This window comes from Cydia splendana, chromosome 2, assembly GCF_910591565.1.
Source record: "Cydia splendana chromosome 2, ilCydSple1.2, whole genome shotgun sequence".
Taxonomy (NCBI): domain Eukaryota; kingdom Metazoa; phylum Arthropoda; class Insecta; order Lepidoptera; family Tortricidae; genus Cydia; species Cydia splendana.
The window spans coordinates 20,453,682-20,479,603 of NC_085961.1; the positions used below are offsets into that span (position 1 = coordinate 20,453,682).

The 25,922-nt window shown below is 38.5% G+C and overlaps 2 protein-coding genes across 2 annotated transcripts in view; one reads left to right on the plus strand and one right to left on the minus strand.

Annotated features, from left to right (window-relative positions):
* Positions 1 to 25,922, minus strand: part of LOC134805132 (lachesin-like) — an 84,491-nt gene that overhangs the window by 46,523 nt on the left and 12,046 nt on the right. Inside the window, exon 2 of the mRNA XM_063778434.1 lies at positions 8,755 to 9,060. Coding sequence (XP_063634504.1) covers positions 8,755 to 8,878 — 124 coding nt within the window. The 5' untranslated portion in view covers positions 8,879 to 9,060. The remainder of the gene's footprint in view (positions 1 to 8,754; positions 9,061 to 25,922) is intronic.
* Positions 13,595 to 15,396, plus strand: LOC134800450 (uncharacterized). Its single transcript, XM_063772914.1, has 2 exons — positions 13,595 to 13,621; positions 14,197 to 15,396. The coding sequence occupies exons 1-2, from the start codon at positions 13,595 to 13,597 to the stop codon at positions 15,394 to 15,396; spliced, it is 1,227 nt and encodes a 408-aa protein (XP_063628984.1).

The window sequence follows — 25,922 nt, forward strand, 5'->3', positions numbered from 1 at the left end:
CTCTCTGCCAGGGAACCAACGTCAGCCCGTCGGGTCGTTTGCCGTCTGTTCGAGACAGCCCTGGTGGTTCAAGGAGGCACGGAACACCCACCGACAGCATGGCTCGACGTACGATTTCATTTAAAGAATGGTGCCTGGGGAAACGACCGGCGCATCTCTGGCAGCTGAGCCCATGGTGGCCGTTCTCTTCCACCATCACTCCGCAGATGCAGCGGTGCGGGTTGCACACCTTGCACCCCAACCTTAAGGCCACTGCGATCCTAAGGGAATCATTGTCCAGCAGTGTGCCTAATTGAGGGGATGGCAAGGCGTGCAGCCACGCACCCGACTCAGGCTTGGAGGCGGCCTTGAGACGCGCCAGATCAGTTCCCGAGGCACCAGCCTGTAAATTTGCGTGGCGTAGCCTACAGAGGATGTCATCCCAGCCCCTCTGAACGGCCGGGCTATCCGGATGTTCGTTGGATGGACATAATGTGGCCCATTTTGCTAAGGCATCGGATGCGAAAGGTATGCAGATATTTGTGCTCTCTATTGCAAGTATGCGACCAACTAGATCAGCTGAACCGTGTATCGAAGCCAAAAACGCCACTAAGCCGATATCCTGGACTCGACGGATACCGAGGCCGCCATAGCGAACAGGTAAGGACGCCTGACGCCACTGATCTACGCTCAAACTTACGTTCAGTACTGTTTCTAGGCTGAGTTTTAATGTGTCGTCAAGGGTTTGTAGGTCCTGTTCGAAAAGCCAAGTCGGAGATGTTCGTAGGGTGTACACGGTACGAGGTAGTGCGAAACAGTTCCGCAGAAGAATGAGGGAGACGTGTCCAGACAGATTAACCAGATGCTCCCGTACTCCCGAGAGTGCCTGCCTTTTGCTTTGTAGTACAGAGCTGACACCCTCGGAGAATATGGGAGCACCTAGGAGTTGGAAGGAGGATTTAACAATCTGCCTCATTCCCGGCAGAACCGTTTCGAGATCTGTGAGTGTTTCAAAAGTTATATCGCCGCAAGTAAAGAATTCGCACTTTGAAGGGTTAATTTCTAGTCCTATTGTTTTTAATGCTGGTATTAAGGTCTTTAAATTTTCTATGACAACATCGGGGCTACCTCCAATGACACCATCATCAAGATACCATACGTTTAATGGTGCTTTAACTGCAGAAATCATTTTATGTATGGCCAGACAGAATAAAAGGGGCCCTAGGGGGTCACCCTGTTGAGCGCCGACTTGAGACTGGATGACTTCACCCGAGTAAAAGAGATTACTCGGGGAAGCATAGCACTGATAGATAAAGGGGTAAAGGCGTGGAATTTTGCCAAGGACTTCATTGAGGATGACGTCTCTTTCTACACTATTGAAAGCATTTCTAATGTCTAACTTGATGATGATGTCATTCGTTGTATGGTGTTCCGTTGCGAAGTGACGAGTGGCATGTATTGCCGCTTCACAGCCCAGAATTGTGCCAAAACCCAACTGTCTGGGCTGCAAGTAGCCAGACATTGTTTCTCTTACTGCTCGGCAACAGAGTTTAGCCGTGAGGCGCCGGAAAATACTGCCTACTGCAATCGGTCTGATGCCACCGTCTTTTTTAGGTAAGGCGCAAAGAGAGGCCCCATAAAGAAACGGTCTCACCTCCATGTTTAGCATACCTCTCAGTAGGAAATTGCATAATTTGGCGAGGGCCTCTAGCAGACGGGGGCCGTTGTTCCCGGCGGCCGGCGAGATTAGTTCTTTAAGGTGCTGTGGTCGCAAACCATCGAGACAAGAGGCCGACCCATTATAAAAAGACAAGATTGCCGTGGTTACGTCTGAAGGCGTTACAGATAGAAAGGGGCTTGCAATGTTAGGCTCAGGCGGCAATGTTACTAGCCTAGATGGTGGCGGATGTTTCTGTTTTAAAGCAAGTAGGGTATTCTCATTAGAGGGAAATAGGGTATCTAAGTAGGTGTCAGCTATAGCGGTATTTATCCCACTGATAATTATGTAAATAAGTATCTAAAGTTAGTTATAATTTTCGTATATTTCACGGCACGTTTTGACGAATTCATGTAAAATACAACCTACATATTTTTAATTTGTGTAACACGAAATATGTGGGCCACATTTTTCAAACCAACTGTATAATAATGGGTAGGCAGGTGTATAAATTTAATTACATTTTGCTTTTCGCGTCGCATCAATATCAAATTGAGCTGCGGTCGACAGAGTGTCATTATCCTGCCCGCATTTATTAATTCCCATTTGGGGGTACCTAGCCGCTCGGCCGGCTTGATTTCATTGAAAAATTGCCCAAACAGCCACTAAAGGTTTGAATCAGTCAAACGTAAAACCGTAGCGATGAGATATTACCACAACAATATTTCCATTTAATACTCATATCGGCCTCTTTGTGCTCGATAAATACTTATAGTACGTTGCTTCTGGAAAAAAATATATGGAAAACTTGGCATAATTAATAGAAGACTTTTTTCAATTGGGATATGTACGTTATGGACCGAAGTTATTTTTCATCAACCCTCCCCAACCCTCCCCCCTCTGCGTCACCCCCCCCACACCCCCGCAAAGGGCCCGAAACGCGGTTTTTCTAAATTTTTAAGAAAACCGTTCAAGATATAGAAAAAGTGAGTAGGAACGAAGTGATCCTTAGTAAATTTGCTATTTATCTCTTATACACACTATAGTGCTATCACTTATAGTTTTTGTGAAATCTGTCACCATGTATGCAATTTTTTTTGAATTTACGTTTTTTTCTTTTGTAAGATAACTTTTCTCAAAATATACTTACGATATCGCCAAATTTTGTTTAATTTAAATAATTAGTTAATATGTTCTTTAAAATGGTGTATTATTTATTATTAAACTCCTTCATTTGACGATGCTATGCCATTTTGAACATACATCGTTTTCAAACATTTTAAGCTCACCGAAGATCGTTACTATTAACCACTTGACTGTGAAACAGATCGCACGGTCGCGTTTTTATAGCTTGCCTCACATAGAAGGTAGCCTATAGAAGTGATGTGCGCGTGCCTCCGTGAGGGACAAAATATACGCAATGCTATATTAAAAACACGTTTTAACATTCCTGACAATATACCAAAAACAATAATCTACGTATTTCGGTCGGGTTATTGAAATGAAATGAAATGAATTTTTTTATTTGTTGCCCACCATAACCCATACTAAATTTATGGTGGGGAACAAACAAAAAGTGAGACTGTGACAAGGACAAGCAATAGTACCGCTTTCTTGCTACTCCTACTGAAAGTTCTATAAGTGTATCTCGTTCGGTCATTTGGCCCCTCCTCCGTTTCCTTTCTATTATTGTACCTCTATGTTGCCACACCATGCCTGTCACGCTCTAACAAGTATGTAAGTGCGAAAGGGACGCGCATAGTGATAGGCGATAAAAATGGAACCGTGCTGCGCCCGCTGACCGAATTTTATACAACACAAACGAGGGTGAACCCACGATTTTTGACCACCACACACATGAAAAGTTCATCATCTTCTTCGCGTTGTTCCCGGCATTTTGCCACAGCTCATGGGAGCCTGGGGTCCACTGGCAACTAATCCCATGATTTGACGTAGACACTAGTTTTTAAGAAAGCGACTGCCATCTGACCTTCCAACCCAGAGGGGAAACTAGGCCTTACTGGGATTAGTCCGGTTTCCTCACGATGATTTCCTTCACCGAAAAGCGACAACTAACGCGAGGAAGAAGATGTGTGTGGTGATCAAAAATCGTGGGTTCACCCTCGGTTGTGCTGTAGGTACCTATAAATTTCGGTCAGGATCCGTTTCATATACAGACAAGTGGTTAATAACGATATTAGCTGACATTAAAAATATTTGAAGGCGATGTATTTTATTAATGACATAGGATCGTCAAATGAATTAGTTTAATAATAAATAACACATGCATACATAATCACGCCTATTTCCCGGAGGAGTAGGCAGATACCACGGTTTTCCACTTGCTACGATCCTGACATACCTCTTTCGCTTCCTTCGGTTTTATTAAATTCCTCATACACGCTCGCCGGTTTAGGGTGCTCTTGACCTGGCCTTTCTTCAGGATTTCCCCGATCTGATCAGAGAAAATCCGCCGAGGTCGACCCCTTCCAACTCCCACTTCCACTTCTCCCTTATACACTCTCTATTTAGCCTTCTTTCACTCATTCTTTCCACATGTCCAAATCATCTCAAAATACCTTTCTCAATTTTAGTCACTACATCAACATTTAGTCCACACTTTTCCCTTATCACACTGTTCCTAATTCTATCTTGCAATCTCACACCACACACATACTTCTCGGCGCTCTCATTTCCACTGCATTCACTTGGCTCTGATGCCTCTTCTGCCATACCCAACTTTCGCTACCATACATAAGTGTAGGCACCAACACCCCTCTATGAACAGCCAACCGTGCTTTTTGCGACACCTTCTGGCTGCTCATAAAAGCGTTAAGTGCCCCATTCATACGTTTTCCAGCATTCACTCTCCTTTCAATGTCTTTATCATGCTTACCGTCCCTAGTGAACAAGGTTCCCTGATACACAAACTCTTTCAATAAATAATACCCATTTTAAATAACATATTAACTATTTCCTTAAATAAAAAAACCGGTCAAGTGCGAGTCGAACTCGCATTCCAAGGGTTCCGTACATAAGTCCGACTCACGCTTGACTGCACATTTCTAATAGGTTTTCCTATTATCTATAGGTAAAGTACTATTTTGTGTATTTTTTCAAAATTGTAGGCCCAGTAATTTCAGAGATAAAGAGGGGGAATGGTCGGACAGACAGACAGACGCACGAGTGATCTTATAAGGGTTCCGGTTTTTCCTTTTGAGGTACGGAACCCTAAAAGCGTGAAAGATATCGTAAGTGTTATTTGAGAAAAGTCATTAGAAGAAAAAAAACACTGAAAATGCTAAAAATAGCATCTTCCGTGACGTATTGCGCAAAAACTATAAGTGATAGCAATATAGTGTGTATAAGAGATAAATAGAAAATTTAATAAGGATCACTTCGTTCCTACACCCTTTTTCTGTATCTTGAACGGATTTCTTAAAAATTGAGAAAAACTAGGTTTTGGACCCTTTGCGGGGGTGTGGGGGGGTGACGCAGAGGGGGGAGGAGAGGGGAGGGTTGATGAAAAATAACCTCGGTCGACAACGTACATATCCCAATTAAAAAAAGTCTTCTATTAATTATGCCGTAATTTTAGCTAATTTCACTGAACTATTATTAAACACGCGTCTGTCGAAACAATGCCATTATTTTACGTCGGCCTAAATCGCAAACCTTGTAACTCCATTTCAAGGAAATTAGTAATTGCTACCTTGGACAACTTACTTATAGTCGCAAACCCCGTAACTCCCCCGGAGGAGTTACGAGGTTTGCGATTTAGGCCGACATGTGTCTCTTTTTTCAAATTTTTACGGCTTATATTTTATTACTTTTTAGTTAAGATTCGTACAGAGCGATAAAAAACTATCAAATAAATAAAGTCAAAAACGTTTAACTACTGATTAGCTACTTAAACAACACTTACCTAATATTAGAACAATACCTGATTGAAACTATGATGCAGTCAAGAAATCTTAAACTTAGGGTAGTTTAAGATTTATTTTCTGGTATCTCTACATTTAAATAGGTATCCGATATGACTAACATTCGAGAGTGTATATCCTGATAAAGTTTAATAAAATTTATAACAACAGTAACTTTAGTAACTTTACTGCAAATACGATCCTTTCATCCAAGATCTTGATACCTGTCACCTGAAGTGACAGAATTTAATTAGTGCGCTATTTAGCCTACTAGTGGAGTTTCAATCATGGAATGTGGATGATTCCAATATAAATTGGAATAACGGTTTATTATTATTAGGTAAGATTAACTAAAGTAAGGAACATACTTATATAAATACCAAAGATATTGAAATAACTCCGTATAAGATAAATAGTGTTAGCAAAAAACTGTGTCGAAAGATGACAGTAAATTTACTGTCACTAAAACATTTACTTCAATTGACAATACGCCTCGATACTAAATTCTCTTTGATAAATACTTATAATGTATTCTTCTTTTTCATACACAGGTCACCAAAAATTTAATACTTACTGTTAAGAAGTAAATTTGTGTTGCAAAGTTGCAGTTACATTAGGGACATTCTATCACTTAGTACCAGACTACTTTTCAAGTTGACCCTGGTAATCTATTCATGTATTTTTAATATTTTGCAATCGGAAAAGTAGAAGTAGAATAGGTATTAACAGATTAAATAAGGAGTTATCGTTATCCGCTCTTAAATATTTACCTACTCTTGCATACATAAACGACATCCATTGATGTTTATAATTACATACTGATAGAATCGTATTAAATTCATCGCATGATCAAATGCGATCCCTCCAATTAATCCTTTGATTAGCTCAATGTAATCCAATGCGGATTCCACAAACGCGCATTGCTCTGAATTTACTGCAGTTACGAATAGATTGGTTGACTCAAAATCTAGCTTTGTATTTAATTATCTTTCTTAATATATTTATTAATATAGCAATAATCAAATAGTTCGAGGTTCATATTAAAAGCTGTGTCTTTTTAAATATAAAACTCCCGTGAGACTCAAACATATTAAATTTGGATAGAAATATGTCGAGCTATTCGACTTAATAACACGTGAGTGACCCGTTTAAAATAATTTTAGTATAAAAGCTGTGGCGCTTAAAGGTGGGGGGAGGACCGGGATGGAATACCTCACTTGATGGTAAGCGGCTTGCAACTCCTGGGGTGTCAATGGTGGTGTACATATAGCAATAGGGGTAGGTACAGTATACAATTTTAGTCTTGGGCTACTCTACATTTCAGCTACATTCACGCAAAAAACTTGAAAGATCAGTATATTTAACAACAAAGAGAATAGAGTGTATAGAGTTACTGTTACGGTAAATTATGTAGTCACAGTACATTTACTGCCATCTTTCGATAAAAGATTAAAACTGCTGAAACGCCATTTGACTATGATCCTAATTCTTTCAATGAAATGTGTTATTTATTTAATATTTAAATTAACGCCATCTACTCGACACTAGGCTAAAGGTTATGGCGCCATCGTTCGAAAAGATTGCACCATACCTTTGGAATACCAACATACCATTACTGTGGCTACATTTACATTGACAATCCGCCTCTATTTCAAATTCTCTTTGCTTAACAAGAAAACTTGAACAACGGGTGTACTGTAAGTAAAACTTTAAATCCCGTGTATGAAAAGCTTAAAGCTTAGACAAGAAAAAACTCTGTTAATGAAATTAAAAAGAAAAGGCTTTTGTATTTTTAGTTTAACTTATATCAGACGTGCTCCACGTCAGAGCTGATGCGCGTCGGAATCTGGAGCAGCGGCTTACATAGAAATGGAAGGCTGTAAGTGAACTTAGTCTATGATTGTTGTAATGCCCTTTGTTTCATACGAGTGCACTGCAGACGTAAGCTTCTTCTCATCGTTAAAGTGCAACAATTTTCTCGGTTCACAACACGTGTGCGGTCCGATCCCCTGGAACTAGTTACCTAGGTACATAATATATCAATATTGCAGACTTATATTTAAATACTAACTACTGATATAATTAGTTGGGGTTCAAGCAGATTTAAGGCACACCTCCGCAGAGTAAAATGAAATATTTTGGCTAAAGAAACTATGACAGGCTGCATAGATTTCTACCTACGACAAATTCTGATCTACACTAATGGAATTTGTGTTAGTTTACTTAGAAGCAGAAGAGCGAATTAAACCCCTCAAAGAACGGAAACGGCCGCGCACAGGATATTATGCTTTCCTTCGGATGCGCAATTAGCGCCGAGACATATTTAGTTAGTTTGAGGCACGCTCGTCACAAACTGGTCATTAGTATTTCCCATTTTGCGGACCTCAGAATTATTTGTAATAATTATTCTGAAATTCATACCTACAGTTTAAAGCATGTATACGCGATTCTTTGTTTTTTTTAGGGTTTCGTACCTCAAAAGGAACAAACGGAACCCTTATAGGATCACTTTGTTGTCTGTCCGTCCGTCTCTAAAAAACAAAAAAGCATGCATATTTGCATGCTGCAAACAACATAATTATATTTCGACACTCTCAAAGGAATCAACATTTATAGGGTACTTCCCGTTGACCTAGAACTATGAAATTTGGCAAGTAATATCGCCCTACACTCCATGCACAGGGAAAATTTTTGAATTTGCATTTGTAAAAAAAAAAGAATAATAAAAAAAGTTAAATTTATGTGCGGATCCCTCGGTGGGCGAGTCCGACCCGCACTTGGCCGGTTTTATTTTTATTTTATTTTAGATAAAGCGTGTAGATTGCATGACATGTAACAATAGTTATTTAAATGTTTAACTAAGATGGTTATTTTCTTATTCTTATCAAACATATTCCTATTATCTTGATATTTGGTTGAGTAACCTCGGATTACTCAATAAAATATCAAGATAATACTATCGATTACTCAGATTGGTATTTGTTACTGTAGTTAAGTAGACCAAACGTTAGGCCACGGCCTTAGGCACCTAGTCACAGATAGACCTAGATAATATGAGCGATGGTATAATTGTCTAATTAAGTCAAATTTCACATTTGTTGTTCAACAAGAAATATACATTTGATTACAGTGAAAAGTCAACTCATAAACTGTATATTTCTTAGTATACAGAGATCCGGATTAAAATATACTCACCTGCGACGATGGTCAACAAAGCGAAAGTGGAAACCAGCGGCAGGCCCCCGGTTTCCATGGCGACGGATCTCGCTCGAGCGGAGCACCCCGCCATCATGTCAATAATCCTCACAGAACATTTCATATAAAAACCTACTTCAACTATTCTTCACATCTCGTTATTATTGTCAGAACAATCTTTATCTTTAAGATTAATAAATATTATATGATCTCTAACGTATCTCAAATATGAACATGATATATTGTTAACAGTTTACATTGTTTATCACTTGCTGTCATTTGTCCTGCTTCTCTTCTTTATGTATTCTGAAACAAAAAAAATAACTTGTTAAAAACATATAATTTGTAGGTAACAAGCTAGGTACCTAGGTATTGTAAATGAATAAAACAATATCATTTTCTATTGAGCAAGAAATCCCTGCTAATATTATAAATGCTAAAGTAACTCTGTCTGTCTGTCGGTTACCTCTTCACGCTTAAACCGCTAAACCGTTTTAGATGAAAAATATTTTATGTCCTTCCCCGGGCCGCAAACTTGATCCATATAAAATTTCATCTGAATCGGTTCAGCGGTTTATGCGCGAAGTGGTAATAGATAGATAGTGCTACTTACGCATTTATAGTATGTAGGTACCTAATAGTTTCTGCCCGCGATTTCGTCTTCACAGAATTAGTGATATGGTATGGGTAGCTTTATTGCTGTTCGTATTATAACAATATCAAATTAAGTTGAGACTTTTAAGCTCCGAGAAGGCTTCCTATTCCCAGAGCAAGTAATTCATAGTTATTCGAAATGGTTTCCAAACACCATAATTTCATAATCCGACGGGTACGTGAACTGCGTTGTAGCAAATCCCACGGGAAGTGACGAAGCTCGTCATCTAAATGATACTACAATACAGGTGTGGCCGTCACGTTTGTGGGTAGGCCATACATATATATACATATGCAAACACATTGTATGTAGTTTTTTATTGCAGCAGTTTCCGCGGCGCAGCGTGGGCAAACTGAGATAAAACACGAATGATTGCTGCTCTGTCACGATATAGCTCCAAGAGTTTTGCCGCATTTTGTTAACTCTTTTTGGTATTTTGCCTAGGCAACGAACCTGTTTCACTTTAGCAAAACAAAAACTAGGTATATACTCATTAGAGTGTAATATTTAATGCAGATAAAATATAATATAGCCTCGTGCCGCCTACCATACAAAATTATAGCTAAGGAAGTTTGAATCTAGTTTTATTTGCAATTGGGTTGAAATTCGTTTGTTCGAAAATTTTACGAGACAAATGAAAATATACATATATGTTACTACCTGTGGGTTCCTATATTTGGCTTCCTGTATCCACTATAATCTCTATGTTATTGTCATAGCTGTTGGATCTCCAAATAAATAAAATAAAATAAAATAAAAATAAAATATACTTTATTTGTTTTAATGAAGGTTGACATTCCATCAAAACTGAGTGTACATCATGATGTACATTGGGCGGCATGGGGCCCAATACATTCTACGACTCTATTCTCTCTCCGCACAGACTCTTACAACATTTCATTCAAACGAATTATTTTACATAAAGGTGAGCCCCTTTTCTCATTACTCATATAAAAACAAGTCGGATGTAAAGGATTTTAAGTTTATAACTTATTGGCATTGCTTGCGTCGAGTAAAGAGATAAATAATCGACTCAACTTATGCGAGTAAGCACCGTGAAGGCGACGTCTATTGAATACGTTGTAAAGCTCCGACGGGAAAAGGTAAAGGAGACGTTAAGTGAGGATAAGTATCGTTCGTGGGCAAGGATGTAATAGTTGCGCGGTAGGACTGTTCGATTCCATTGAAACATGCTGGCGTGCCTGCGACGGCGTCTTTGGCGTACGAACGACCGCCGCGACAATAAACAATACAAACAACTCTGGCCTGCGTTTGACACCAGCCCGTTCGGAGTGGATTTGAGCGCTCTACAGGGAGTTCGGCAGCATTTAGGGAACGTAATAGCCTTCCGCCGTGACCTGTTTTAGTTGCGACAAATAGAGATTTACGGGATTGCCACCGGGGGATTTTCAAACGGGAGACTATTCGACGTAATAAAATTGAATGGTGTTTACTTTGTGGCCAATGTGTTTTCCAATAACTAGTCTAGCGTTTTTTTTTTAATTATTTTATTTCAACGAACATTACGATTGTAAGGTAAGTAACAAGACAAATCGACTGAAATATGGAACAAAATCACAAAGGCCTAAATATGTAGGTACCTAGGTACTTACGCAGCCGTGCACCAGGAACAACAGAAACTGAACCCAAAGAAGTAAGATGCGGTTAATTGGCTGTAAAATTACAAAAAAAATCCTTAAAAAATCCAAAAAGCGTAACACAATTTACAATTTTGTTTTTATTTATTCCGCAAAAAGATACCCTGAGGATGATGAGAAGGATGTGATCTTCCATAGTCAATTAATCAGTTAAAGAAAATTTACGATTTCCTCGAAACCATTAATTTTCCCTAACTACCTCGGTACATGAAGGACAAATCATAGTACCATCACTGGCCTTTGTTTAATCCATAGGTAGGTAGGTACCTACTAACACGACAAACCTATAAAAAGGTCTTACGGCCCGATTCGAACTTTAAGATACGTCAGTTAATAGATCTAGAAACGATATGGATTAGATATGTCAGTGTCAATGTGACGTTTCTTCAAACAAAAACGTTATTTTTGACACTGAAACATCTAATCCATATCGTTTCTAGATCTATTAATTGACGTATTCTAAAGTTCGAATCGAGCAGTCATTTAGACAAATCAAACTGTACATGTATACTTGTCTTGGCAAGTTTTTATATTTGAGCGGCTAGAGGTTAAATATGTCGCGATTTTACCCGTAAAAAGAGCATTTACAGAAGGTAACCAAACATAAACAGTGTGCAAAAGATGCGTTCAAATCGTATTTTCGCATAAGAATGAAATTGTGAGTAAGTATACCGAGCAAATTGAGCAACCGCTTAACGACTGACGTCTATAACCCTCGATACCACCGGCACCGGATCAACGTTCCGTTGCTTAATTTTACACCCGTTCACAAAGACGTCATTCCGTTATCTCGCGGGTGGCACTCTGCCGATATGAGTTCCATCCAGCCCTCTCATTGTCATATTTACATTGTCTGTGTTCATTCCCTAATTCCATTTAGTGCGAAGCTAAAGTGGTCACATTCAATAAATGTAGTTCATTGCTGATAAAATATACATCCAGTTATGATTTGTATTTGAGCTTTGAAGGGACAGCCTTTAGTATGGCTTAAAAAACTGTCCTGGGAACCGATTTCGTCACTCGAAAATCGGTGGAAAACCGCGAAATACAAATTTTTGAAATACGAGCGATAGAAATTGGGAATCGAGTGGTATTGACCACTCGTTTTCAATCCTATTAGTAGAATTTAAATGCCGGGTACTGGAGATACTATTGAACGAAATACACGAAATCGAGCGGTCGAAATTCCAAAATCGGCCCCCAGGGTTGTTTCGCGCTATGCTTAGGATACAGTAGGGTTAGCCGTACGCTTTTATTAACAGTAAATACGTTTATTATACGAGAATGTAGACGTTGAAATTTTTAGCCGGTTTTTATTTGAGCTAGGTAGGTAAAAATACCTACTTATTTACGCTTCACTTCATCTTAAGTTAAATAATACATAAGTACCTAATGTAATTGTACAACTTAAGTACGAAGGCGCACTACCTACTTTGACCGGCTGACTGAGCGGCTAACGCGGTCTTATTTATGTTTGGTAGTCTCAAGTTTCTGTATGGATAAGTCGGGAAAGTCGCTCGTCGAAACAGGTAACTTTCCCGGGGACACCGAAAGAAATGAACCGGGATTAAATTGCGCCTGCTGCGCTCGATTTATTCCACAAGTATCACTTAGCTTTTCGAATATTTATGACTATTTATTTATTCTTATTTGTAATGTTTTCAATTCTAATGGCGTGCGATTGCGTAGGTATGCTTACTTGTAGCTTACAAATTCATATTGTCTATGGCAATTGTTGTATTGCTTATTGGGATTCGCACGATCTTGAGCTAAACCAATGCCCGGCAAATTGAAAATAAAGTTGTAGGTTTGTTACTCGAGTTCGTTTATGTTTCGAGTAGGTACCTATTATCGGCGCGATTCGGGAAATGAATTAGAGATTCACTAGATATATTGACATAGGCTAGGCAAGGCTATGCGACGTAAGCGCCAGCCGCCATAAGGTACCTTTTGCCGTGAAACGTCACATATCTTTACTATGTCATATGTAGTGAATCTCTAATTCATCTCCCGAATCGCGGCGCCAGCCGCCATAAGGTACCTCTTGCCATAGAACGTCACATATTTTTTACTATATCGTATCTAGTTAATCTCTAATTATTTTCCCGAATCGAGCCGTATTTAGCTTTAGCGCGCGTTTGGGTGTCTTTATCTTGTATTATACTTCGAGCCTCGTCCTCGAGATTAGTAACTGAAGATATATATACATGTAGTTACGCCGGTAGGTGTCACCACTCTGCACTTAGTGTGGAGTTATTTTTTAAATTTTTATTTTTTAATAAGTGGGTATGCCTAGAATCCACCTCCTGACCGCCAGCGCTCCGTCCCTTCATACGCTTTCTAGTGCTCGACCACTCAAGTCACTTCTTAAATTAAATAAGTTTCTTGTTCGTGGAGTCTCGCAAAATGCCGAAACGTAAACGTGTTAAGAAATACGAAGACGACATTGATCATCTACTGCATAAAGTTCGAAAATTAAAACGTAAAATACGACATAGTGAAAGTGATTCGTCACACAGTGGTTCCAATGAGGAATTTATACCACAAGAAACAGGTAAGTCTTTTTAATTTTCGCTTGTGCAAATTTTAAAACGACCAAGGTTATTAAACCTAGGTATATGTGCACTCAGATTTATCCATTGGTGATAAATCAAAGTACAAATTGCATCGGTTGGCGTTCAGTTCATTGGGGACTGATACCTAACTAAATGTCTGATCTATTAAAAAATTAAGATATTGACTGTATAAAACCACAATACGAGTTCATACTTGTACATACATGAATGCACTCCGATTAGCCGTTGGGGCTAAGTCGACGCATGGTATGACGGTTGGCGTACAATTCATTGGGAATTGTTACCTAACTTTAAGAAGGGATAACATGCGTTATCTGGTTCAGTTCAGATGATTAGAATATTAATAAGTAATAATATTTTTGAGTTTTATGAGTAAAAAATAAAGTCATAGATTTTGTAGGTACTTACTTACTTAATTATAGTACTTGGGTAATAGTTTATATATTTATAATATACCAGTACAGTTTGCCTTAATTGTAGTCGTGAAGAGGTTCATAATTTGTTTTTAAAAAGTTTTAAATCAAGTATATGAATATGAAAGCAAACTAAGTAGGTATTGCTTTTGTTCTCAGCATCACCGGTTTTACGACCAGATGATTGGTTTCCGGAATACCCGGATTATGAACTGAACTACGGTCCATACAGTCAGAATGACCAATATAATGGCGCTGAGTATCAGGGAGACCCTATTGAGGCCAATAATAGTCCTATAGAGGAACCTCAGAATTCTGTTGGAAATTTGATAAAGCCTACTGAGGCTCAGCAAAGCGCTATACAGACCAACACACAGGCCGTGACAAATACAAGCGACAACGCCGTACCCGGCACGAGCTCCAACGCCATAGCCGGCACCAGCTCCAGCGCCATAGCCGGCGCAAGCGCCATAGCCATACCAGGCACAAGCACGTCCACTGTTGAGCATGCCGATGATAATAAGGTCGCTGACATAATCGATTTGGACGATGATGTATTACAAATTCTGGGAGATGACCCCTCGTCGGCCACAATATATGGCAAAGAGGTACGTGCAGAAATAGCTACCCGTTTTACACATGTAGCCATAGAAGGTATAACTAAAGAAATCCGTAAAGACCTCCTTAGTAAATACCTAATACCTGCTAATTGCGTGAAAATAGGCGCGCCAAAGTTAAACCCTGAGATCAAAGCTGCCATCTCAGAAAATTTTGCTAAACGAGACAAAGGCATCGAGTCCAAGCAAAAGGAAATGGCTTGCGCAATATCTTGCCTTAGCGAAATAATTACATCGCAATTAAATTCGAAAGAGAAAAATAACGACCTGTTACAAAAACTTATAGACCTCGGTCGTATTTTGTGCGATTTACAATACGCAGACAGCGTAACCAGACGCAATTTTATACTTTTCTCATTGAAAAAAGATCTCAAAGACCATCTGGTGAATACCAAGATAGACACTTGCCTATTTGGCGAAAACTTGACGGAAACGCTTAAATCAGCGAAAGCCATGATTAAATCCGGCGGAGAGATAAAAGCTCCTGTTCCTAAGCAACCCGTAGCGCAATACAGGAGGGTGAAATCCAGTGTGTCGCAGCCTTTAAACCGCCGAGGCCCAGCGCCGCGCAGGCCGCCGCCGGGCCCGCCGCCGTCGGTTCCGACTCCGAGGGGTCGCGCGCCTGCTCCCCGCGCGCTACCGCCCCAGCTCCCCCCGGCGCCGCCCGCGCGCTACTACAGGCCGTCGTACGCGCACCAGCCCCCGCCGCGTCACTACTACTAGAAACAGTTAAGTACGCCGGCCGTTTATCACTATTTTATAAACAGTGGGCGCTTATTACTAATGACCGCACCATACTTTCATGGATAGCGGGCTATAAAATCAATTTCTCAAGTACTGTTGTTCAACATTCTTTGCCCTCACTGCCAGAATATTCTGATGTAGAGAAGTCACATTTTGTAGATGCCATTAATAATCTCTTGCAAATAGGTGCTATATCCGAGTGTAATCCTTGTGACGGCCAATTTGTGTCCAGTATTTTTCTTGTGCCGAAGCCGAACGGAAAAATGCGTTTTATACTCAATCTAAAACAGTTAAATACATTTATTAAAACTAACCATTTCAAGCTCGAGGATTTGCGAACAGCTGTTAAGCTTTTAACTCCGGATTGCTTTATGGCTACGCTCGACTTGAAAGATGCGTATTTTTTAATAAAAATTCACGAGGAATCAAGAAAATACCTACGTTTTATCTATGAAAATTAAATGTACGAGTTCAACGTTTTACCGTTCGGCCTCAACACTGCGCCTTATATTTTTACAAAAATCACAAAACCTATTGTAAAACTACTACGTTCCGCAGGCCTCCTCTCTACCCTGTATCTCGATGATTGGTTACTTTTTAGTCAAAGTTACGAACAATGTCTAGAAAACATAAAATTAACAGCACAATTATTGACTTCATTAGGCTTTATTATCAATCAAGAGAAAAGTATGCTTACGCCTATGACGTCGTGCAAATTCCTAGGAATGATTATCGACTCGCGTCGTTTGCGACTTAGCTTACCTTCTGAAAAACGAGCGCGCATAAAATCTGAGTTAGAACTGTTTTTAAAAATTAAACGTTGCAAGATTAGACAGCTAGCAAAACTCACCGGCCTACTAGTCTCCGCATGCCCGGCTATCGAGTACGGATGGTTGTACACGAAGGAACTGGAACGGTGCAAGTTCCTTAACCTACAAGGCCACGATAATTATAATCGTACAATGAGTATACCCGAGTCAATCCTACCTGACATACATTGGTGGTTAATGAATATCGACAATTCCCATAGTTGCATTCGCACAGATAATTACCGAATTCAAATATTTTCTGACGCCTCAACTACGGGGTGGGGGGCAGCCTGTGGGGGTGATACGGCAAGCGGCCAATGGTCTAGTACTGAACGAGAAAATCATATCAACTATTTAGAGCTGCTTGCCGCATTTATTGCTTTAAAAATTTACGCACGTGATTTGTACAATTGCCAGATACTCCTTCGACTAGATAATACTACCGCGATAGCGTACATTAACCGAATGGGTGGTATACAATACCCTCACCTTACCCAGGTTACGAGGGAGTTCTGGCAATGGTGCGAACAAAGAAAGTTGTTTGTGTTTGCATCCTATATAAGATCCCGCGATAATATCATAGCCGATTACGAATCAAGGAGATCACATCCGGATATAGAATGGGAATTAGCCGATTGGGCTTTTAATCGGATAGTGTACAATTTCGGTTTACCGTTCATTGATTTATTCGCAAGTCGTATAAATAAGAAATGCGCAAAATACATTTCCTGGCACAAAGACCCTGATGCCTATGCGGTAGACTCGTTTACCGTAGCCTGGACAGACATGTTCTTTTACGCTTTCCCACCTTTTTCGGTTGTACTGAAAGCTCTTCGGAAGATTATTTCAGATAAAGCTACGGGTATCATGGTCGTACCTTTGTGGCCAACACAACCATGGTACCCTGTCTTTCAAAGTCTCCTTGCTAGCGAAGTCATAACATTTCAGCCATGTAGCAATGCTTTAATTTCTCATTCCAGTTCCCAACGAATACACAACTCGATTACCCTGGCTGCAGGGATATTGTGCGGGTCGCGCTATCGAGAAGAAGCCTACCACCATCCTCATTAGACATTATGATAGCTTCCCTATCACCAAACACGATAAAACAATATGATGTTTGTCTTAAAAAGTGGTGGCAGTTTTGTAATAATAATTCAGTCGACCTATATGACGCGTCTATTCCGACAGTAGTCTATTTTTTGACCAATCTGTTTAATGAAGGTAGTCAATATGGTACATTAAACTCCTGTAGATCGGCCTTATCTCTAGTCTTAGGTCCGACATTATCAAATGATGACAGGCTTCAGAGATTCTTTAAAGGCGTTTTTCGTCTACGACCTCCGACGCCCAAGTACAATGCAACTTGGGATACAAATCTTGTATTAAATCATTTGAGCGATTGGTTTCCTAACGATAAACTAAACCTTGAAAGGCTTTCAAACAAAACGGTTACATTGCTGGCTCTCACTACTGCTCACAGAGTCCAAACAATCTCAAAAATTAATGTTAAAAACATTGAAATAACTTCTGAATGTATATCTATTCAAATTCCAGATATTTTAAAAACATCAAGACTTGGTTGTAAACAACCTATTATATATCTACCCTTTTTCCGCGAAAACCCTTCCATATGTCCAGCGGAAGCGCTTTCTTGCTACATGAATAAAACAAAGTCCTTACGAAAATCTGACAGCCTGTTCATCGCTACTAAAAAGCCACACAAGCCAGTAGGCTCGCAAACGCTCAGCCGATGGATCAAGCGCACGCTGAGCGAGTGCGGGGTCGACACGGCGGCGTTCAGCGGGCACAGCACGCGGCACGCCGCCGTGTCGCACGCGCAAGCGCGAGGCGTCAGCGTCGACGCCATTCGAAACACCGCAGGGTGGAGCGGACAGTCCAATACTTTTGCAAAGTTTAACCAAAGGCCCATTTTAAAGGCGCTTTCTGTATTAAATAAATAAATTATGAAAAAGATATCAAATCAAACTTATCCCGTATCGGTTGATTGTATAAAACTGCTAAGCTATTAGGAATATGTTTAGCAAAAAAGGATACTTGATTTTTCAAGGTTAATTACCTCTTTTAATTACCGAAAAATTGTAGTAGCTAATAGTTATAGGATGAAAATTTTGTATAATTTAATAAACAACTTTTATATAGTCCTACAATATCTTATGTAGGCGTTTAATGTGATAATTGTACCAATTAGTATAATGACTAATTGCGACTTCAGTTTACACTTATGTGATTTATTTCTCGTTTATGTAATAAATGATTGCAATATAATGGTACTAAAAGTGTTTAAGATTAACATCCTGCCTATAGTACCTGATCCTATAGTTATAGTAACATATCTACAAATCTGTAGAATTTTTGGGTATCACATAAATACAATGACATTTTATAGTATAAATTGTCTAATAATTATAATTATAAATATGTATATGTCATTGATTGATGATTTTTCGAAAAATATTACTCTCAAAGTCTACATGTATATATATCTTCAGTTACTAATCTCGAGGACGAGGCGCGAAGTATAATTAATGATTAAACGAACTTACCTGAAGTGAAGTTCTATCATAATTATACGAAGCGCCTCGTCCGAAGAGATTAGTAACATAGCTCCCTCCCACCCATCGCTTTGCTCATCCCCTTACTATCTTATATAAAATACATCAATCAATGTATGTACTACTATATATGAAAAATATTTCTCTCAACTTAATGAAGGGACGGAGCGCTGGCGGTCAGGAGGTGGATTCTAGGCATACCCACTTATTAAAAAATAAAAATTTAAAAAATAACTCCAAACTAAGTGCAGAGTGGTGACACCTACCGGCGTAACTACATGTATATATATCTTCAGTTACTAATCTCTTCGGACGAGGCGCTTCGTATAATTATGATAGAACTTCACTTCAGGTAAGTTCGTTTAATCATTAATTATAATTATATGCATGATGCATTTTAAGGTAACATTCCATTTCTGACCGCAGCCGTACTACTGCTCCGACACAACTGCAGCGGCCTAAAGGCGTCGGACTGATTGTCAATTTCCATAGTAAAATGAATGACGATACCGACTGCACGTAGCATGGTGATTTTTGCGTATTTGGTGTACCTAATATTATTGCAACTGTGGCTGCAGATCGCACATTAAATCTGTTAAAATGTAGACAATAAGTGGGTATTTATTGTTATAAATCATGCTTGTATGATTGTATACCGTAAAACGGGGTGAGTAGGTTTCGCGGGGAGAGGTGGGTTATGAATGGGGAGAGAAGGTTTGAGAGGGGGGTGAGAAGGGATTTTAAGGCTACTGCTACAAAAATAATGTATTCAAATTTAAAATGGAGCTATAGTAATACGCACAATAAAAAAAATCAATCCAACAATCTTCCAAAATCACCTTTGTATGAAAACCCCTCTCACCCCAAATACGAGGCACTACGGGGTGAGGTGGGTTTTCCTCTTTATCGTGAAAGTTATGAAATGGAACTATCCAAAATAAAATAAAACTAAAATACAAACGTCCGGAACACTTATTATATACACCATTCAGTTTTCATATGTAAAAATAAAATGTAATCGAGGTTTGAATTTCAGTTTTGACCCTACTCACCCCATTTTACGGCACTAAAATAAATACTTTTTACTAGGGATATATATATGTTACTGACTAGTCGGGAAAGCCGACTATCCGGCCTCATTTGTAGTCGCCATTAGTCTTAGTTGTTGTATTTAATTCCTATTATGTACATTAAAAAAAACCCTTCTGTGTAGACTTCTTTTTAAATGGAATAGGAATGAAATAGATTTACCCCACCTGACCCTATAGTTAAAAACCCATTTATGATAAGTTTTAAGCGGGATTTGGAAAAACTTATTTGTAATAAGATTTAAGCTTTTAAGCGAGTTTTAAACTTATTAATAATACGTTTTACCTTACCTTCCACACAGCTTGTTATGTACGGAAACTGATGTATAGAGTGAGCACTCTATTGAACTTACTTATTTCTGCTCCAGTGTACCTCTCTAATATATTTTTGTACCTATGTTTCTCAATATATGCGCTGAAGTCTCTCAAAACTGAACGAAATTACTAAGCAAAAAATGGCAATAAAATCTACAGACCGTGTTCAACCTTAGCACTCTCCGGTTTCTTAATTCGCAATTAAAAAGTTAAATTGTCCGGTTAATTGGGGCCATTGTGGTGGACGACGTTTACTCATTATTCACAATTGCCCTCTGAAATTTAGGTATAAAATTTGCTAAGAACCAGTTTGTAAATCACAATAAGTAATTAGCTTATCTGTCTGCGTCACGCGAACCCCTGGCCCTGGGGGGAGAGCGGGGAGAAGTCACATCTTACGTTAAGCTCCCGGTGTTAATCTACCCCCTGCTTAATAAACGAACAACTTGGATTAAATAAATTACACTAGCCGAAATCGCGGTTAACTTCCTTTCTGAGATTTGAGTTCATAATATGGTGCCCTTAAATCTTTTTGAGGCTAGGTAAACTGTGTGGAGCTTTATTATAACAATAAAGTTTTCAGTTCCTATGTTGTTTTAAGAAGCCAAATTTGCATTTTCAAAAGACAAAATCTCGTAACCCGTGCCGTGCTGGATCAGAGCAGTTTTTGTGTTTATTCTAAAAATGTATGGAAACGAGGAAGTTTAAGACTTTTTATGCTTTAAGTAAAACCTGTATAACTGCAAATTCAAATACATTTATTTCATTACTTTTTTACAGCTATTCTTAGGTAGGTTCAAATTGAAATATTTTTTAAATAAATAAATTTATAAAATGGGTAAATCCAGTATTGCAATCCATAAATTGAAGAAGTTAGGATTTCTTTTCAAAATTACATTCATTGAGGCTAAGAACTTTGCTCGTTACCGGCGAATCCTTTACGAATTTAATTACAAAATCCCTTTGTCGCCTTTTGAAAAGAAAGATTGGTCTGTCACTACCAAAGAAAAATTAAAAAAGGTGAACAAGCGCTTTACGAAAAGTAGGAGAGCACTTTTATAAATAATGTGAAGGGAAAAGTCGTGACAGCTAATCGTTTTTTTATTCATACTTTGTTGTTTTAAAAATGTGTAATGTAGAACAAAACAGTGTATTCGAGCGTGTTGTAGCAGTAGAGGAAACCGGGGTTTCAATTAACAGAGGTTCGTTGACACGCAATTTTATCAATAAATTAGACCTAAACTACGCATTGCTATCCTCGCCTAAATCCGTTCCCGCGACAATGTAAACATACAAGATTAGAACTCATATTACTGAAATGTGTTTTGGTGCTTATTTAAGGCTTATTTAAAACCCTTCATTTGATTGATCTTTTCGATGGGATAACGCTATCAAATGGACTAATATCATTATTAATGTGGTTAGAAAGCCTTTACTGATGAATAGTGTTACCCTTTCCCCGTCTCTTTTTCATGTAATATCTCCTTGAAGCTAAGAGATTTTCAAATGTAACATGTCGGTTATGAAATCTGTATAAATAATTTGTTACAAGAGGATATTGAACCGCATCTTTAATTTATAGCTTTGTAAAAATCTATAAATTAATATAAATATAAACTTAATACCTATACACATATAAAAACAATGATAAATAATGTACATAATATTATGTTTGTATAAACTATAATGTTAATGTAATTAACCAACCGATCGTAACCGACGGTTAACCACTAGTTACTAGTCTTGTTTAACCAACCCTGTTATAATGCTACTTAGTAGAAACGCATGCATGTCTCGTTGGTTATATCTACCCGCTTTGTTTTTAACAAGTAATACAATAGTTTTAGATAGTTGTATACTTAGTTATCTTAGTTGTTTAGAATTGGCTTTGTAAATTTTTGTATAATTATTAATTACCCTCTCCTTACTTTTATGTTAGTGTAAACATGTATTTCTCAGGAAGTGATTATTCTTGTAATCTTTTGAGAAATAAACATCTTAAACCTTAAACCTTATCTTAGGCCCTTAAATAAAAGTGATTAAGGTATAATAATTTTCTCAAAAATAATTTCTAATAGGTACTGTAATTCATATGATTGTAATTCATATGAATGATAATAATGTAATAATGAAATTTATATAAGATAACGTATTACAATGACTTATGCGTAAAATAATAATACGTCTCACATATCATCAAGTCTTGAGCTGGCCATAGACACTAGAGTATGCTGGCGCAGTTCTGCCTGTACAGTTCAACTGCACAGGTAATAAAAACTTTTTACAAAAAAAAGCAAACCGACTTCAAAAAGGATGAAATAAAATATTATCCTTTTTGAAGTCTATGCGTTACCAACTGATATGTTTGAAGTCGGTGCCAAGCCAAATTTTGAAGCATACCATGATTTTGGTGCGATTCGATAAGGATGTGCCTATTGAACACACGATCAAACCTTCTTGGCGCAGTCTGTACCATGTTTGTCAGCACATTAGTGGAAATCCAAATAATGCATTTTTATTCCGTCGTATTTTTTACAGAGCATTTCTTACTAATGCTCGAACAGTCTATAGCACGCAAGTGTGAGATTGGGACTGAGTAAATTCCCGTCCCTTATCCAGAGGACTACATTTCAAAATATAAAACAATTCAATAAATTTACCGTCTTGCCAAATTTCACCTACAGCGGTTCAGTTGTTTAGCCATGAAAAGGCGACAAAGAGGCAGACAGAATTACTTACACATTTATAATAGTTATTAGTACAGTTCTGATGGGATTTATAGCCATAAAGCTGATTATTTTTGACTGGTATTGTTACTACTTGGCTTGGCACCGACTTCAAACATGTCAGTTGGTAACGCATAGACTTCAAAAAGGATAATATTTTATTTCATCCTTTTTGAAGTCGGTTTGCTTTTTTTTGTAAAAAGTTTTTATTTTTCCATATTCAGTTTTAACGCATTGTTAATAGCGCGACGCATGAATGAAAAACAAGATCATGTTTAACACTAAATTCGTGTACCTATTACTTTAATAAATATGTAATCAGGAATTTTCTCGAGTCCGTCTGGGAAATTATAATTCCTGTCACTACTACACTAAATCCATCCTCCGCCCCGCCACTGACCCAATCCCTCAACGCCCCGATCACTCAACCTCACAGCGCATCAACCCCTGATCCAGGAACCCCTCGACCCTGAACGAGCAACCCTTCAACCGCCATTCCCCGACCCCTTAATCCCTGACCCCTTAACTCCTAACCCTAACCCCCGATCAGTAGCCTTACCAGCTTACCACGAGTTTGACATTGATATATTCGCTAGCGTGTGTGTAACTTACTTTCTTGCATCTCGCTCGTACTGGCATATTAGTACGAGCGAGATGCATAAAAAGTAAGTTACGAAGACGTTATATGTCAATGTCAAACTCGTGGTAAGGCTACTGATTGGGGGTAGTGTCATACTCATGGTAAGGCTACAGTCGCACTACATCAAATTGGTGGTTTTCGGAAGCAAATGCTCGATTTACTTTAGAAAACACCGAAATCACTTTACACGTGCCTTTAAGAATTGAGGAGTTTCCTCAATTCCTCATGGATTCCATCATCAGACCAGGACCAAAAATAATACGGAAACACCTTGGAGGTAACTTCTTCCAAACAAAAAAACAATTACTCAAATCGGATCACAGGTGCCGGAGTAATCGCTGAACATACTTACATTTAAAGAAATCATCATCATTATCATCAAAATAATCATCATCATCAGGTCTACTTCATCAAATTGGTGGTTTTCGGGAGAAAATGCTCGAGTTGCTTAAGAAAACGCCCAAAACACCATGCATGTGCCTTTAAAAATTGAGGAGTTCCCTCAATTCCTCATGGATCCCATCATCAGAACAGAACCAAATTAAAATGAGATCAACTCGGAGGTAGCTCCTTTCAAACAAAAAAAGAATTACTCAAATAAGACTACGGATGTCGGAGTAATCGGTGAACGTACATAGAAAAAAAAAACATAGCCACAACCGAATACAGAACCTCCTCCTTCTATGAAATTGAAGTCGGTTAAAAATCATCATCATTATCATCATAACAATCATCATCATCAGGTTTACTTCATCAAATTGGTGGTTTTCGGCAGAAACTGCTCGAGTTGCTTAAGAAAACACCCAAATCACCATGCATGTGCCTTTAAAAATTGAGGAGTTCCCTCAATTCCTCATGGATCCCATCATCAGAACAGAACCAAATTAATATGGGACCAACTTGGAGGTAGCTCCTTTCAAACAAAAAAAGAATTACTCAAATCGGACTACGAATGTCGGAGTAATCGGTGAACGTACATAGAAAAAAAATAGCCACAACCGAATACAGAACCTCCTCCTTCTATGAAATTGAAGTCGGTTAAAAAGGAGCGTATGTGGCTTTCAACTGTGCAGTTTCCTACGAACTGGGGGCTGTTGAACTGTACAGGCAAAACGGCGCAGGCATACCCTAGTGTGGCCAGCTTTGGTCAGGGTTGTGGCACATAGGCGCAATCACCGCCGGGGTTTATATTTACTTAAATAAAAATGCAAAAAGAACCTTTTAAATAGTAAAGCCCGTATTTAGCAAAACATAACATTTTATATTCTCCTTTATTCAATTAATAACTAGCTATTGTGAACGAGTGACCCAAATAGAATGTTGGTCTACGACCCAAGGGAACGCGAGAATATATACGGTTGGACGATGAAGAATTTAGATATGTATGATATACAATTATTACATGTATTGTGTAGTTGTAGCTATGTACCTACAAATAATTATGCTTTTTTTATCTCGTGAATACCCCTGTTTCTTGTAACTGGACAAGTAAATTATTTGTTATCAATAATTTTCAGCTTGAAATACTTTGTCAACACACCACCTCGTAAAGGCTCTCTTTTTTGCATTTTGTCCACAAGACGGGCACAATAATTTGATGCTAAAAAAATCCTCATATTTCAAAATCGTCACCCAAATATCGCTTCTACCATCGTAGAAGCGATTTTTGGGTGACGATTTTGAATGATAAATATTTAATAGCTTTCATTTGGATTTGATTTGTAATGTTGTTGTAATTAGTATTTTCCTCACGTTGGTGTGCCGAAAAAAATTGTGTTCCACTCGATAGCAAAGTATGTCTAACCCTCATGCCTAGAACCCTCGCAACGCTCAAGATTTTTTTTTTTTACTTGGTTTTTGTAAACTCTGCCCCTTGTAAAACAAATAAGTATTAAACCAGGAAGAAATATGACACGGAGATTTTTACCATAATGCCAAAGAGGAAAACAAAATTAAATACGTATAAAATATGTACGTAAAAAAAAAATATTATACTATTTTTAATCGGTACTATAACATCATCTCATTTAATCCTGTAATTAAATTTCACTTCAACACAAAATAGTTACCGTAGATATTTCAATATTGTTAATGAGTACTCGAAACTATTTTAGAATTATAATGGGTTAATTTGAGTGGGGTCACGGCGGAATGTTAGGAATTCGGCAAAGGGATTGAAATCCCGAACTGTAAGCAGTCTGTAACCGAGACAGATTCCTCTATCCGCGAAAAGTTTTAGTAAGTACTTACATAAACTTATAAGATTAACAGAGCTGTGTTCCAAATTACTGGATACTCTTTACTTGGTTTTGCGGCTTGATGAAATTTCTCCCATAACACCAGGAGCAGAA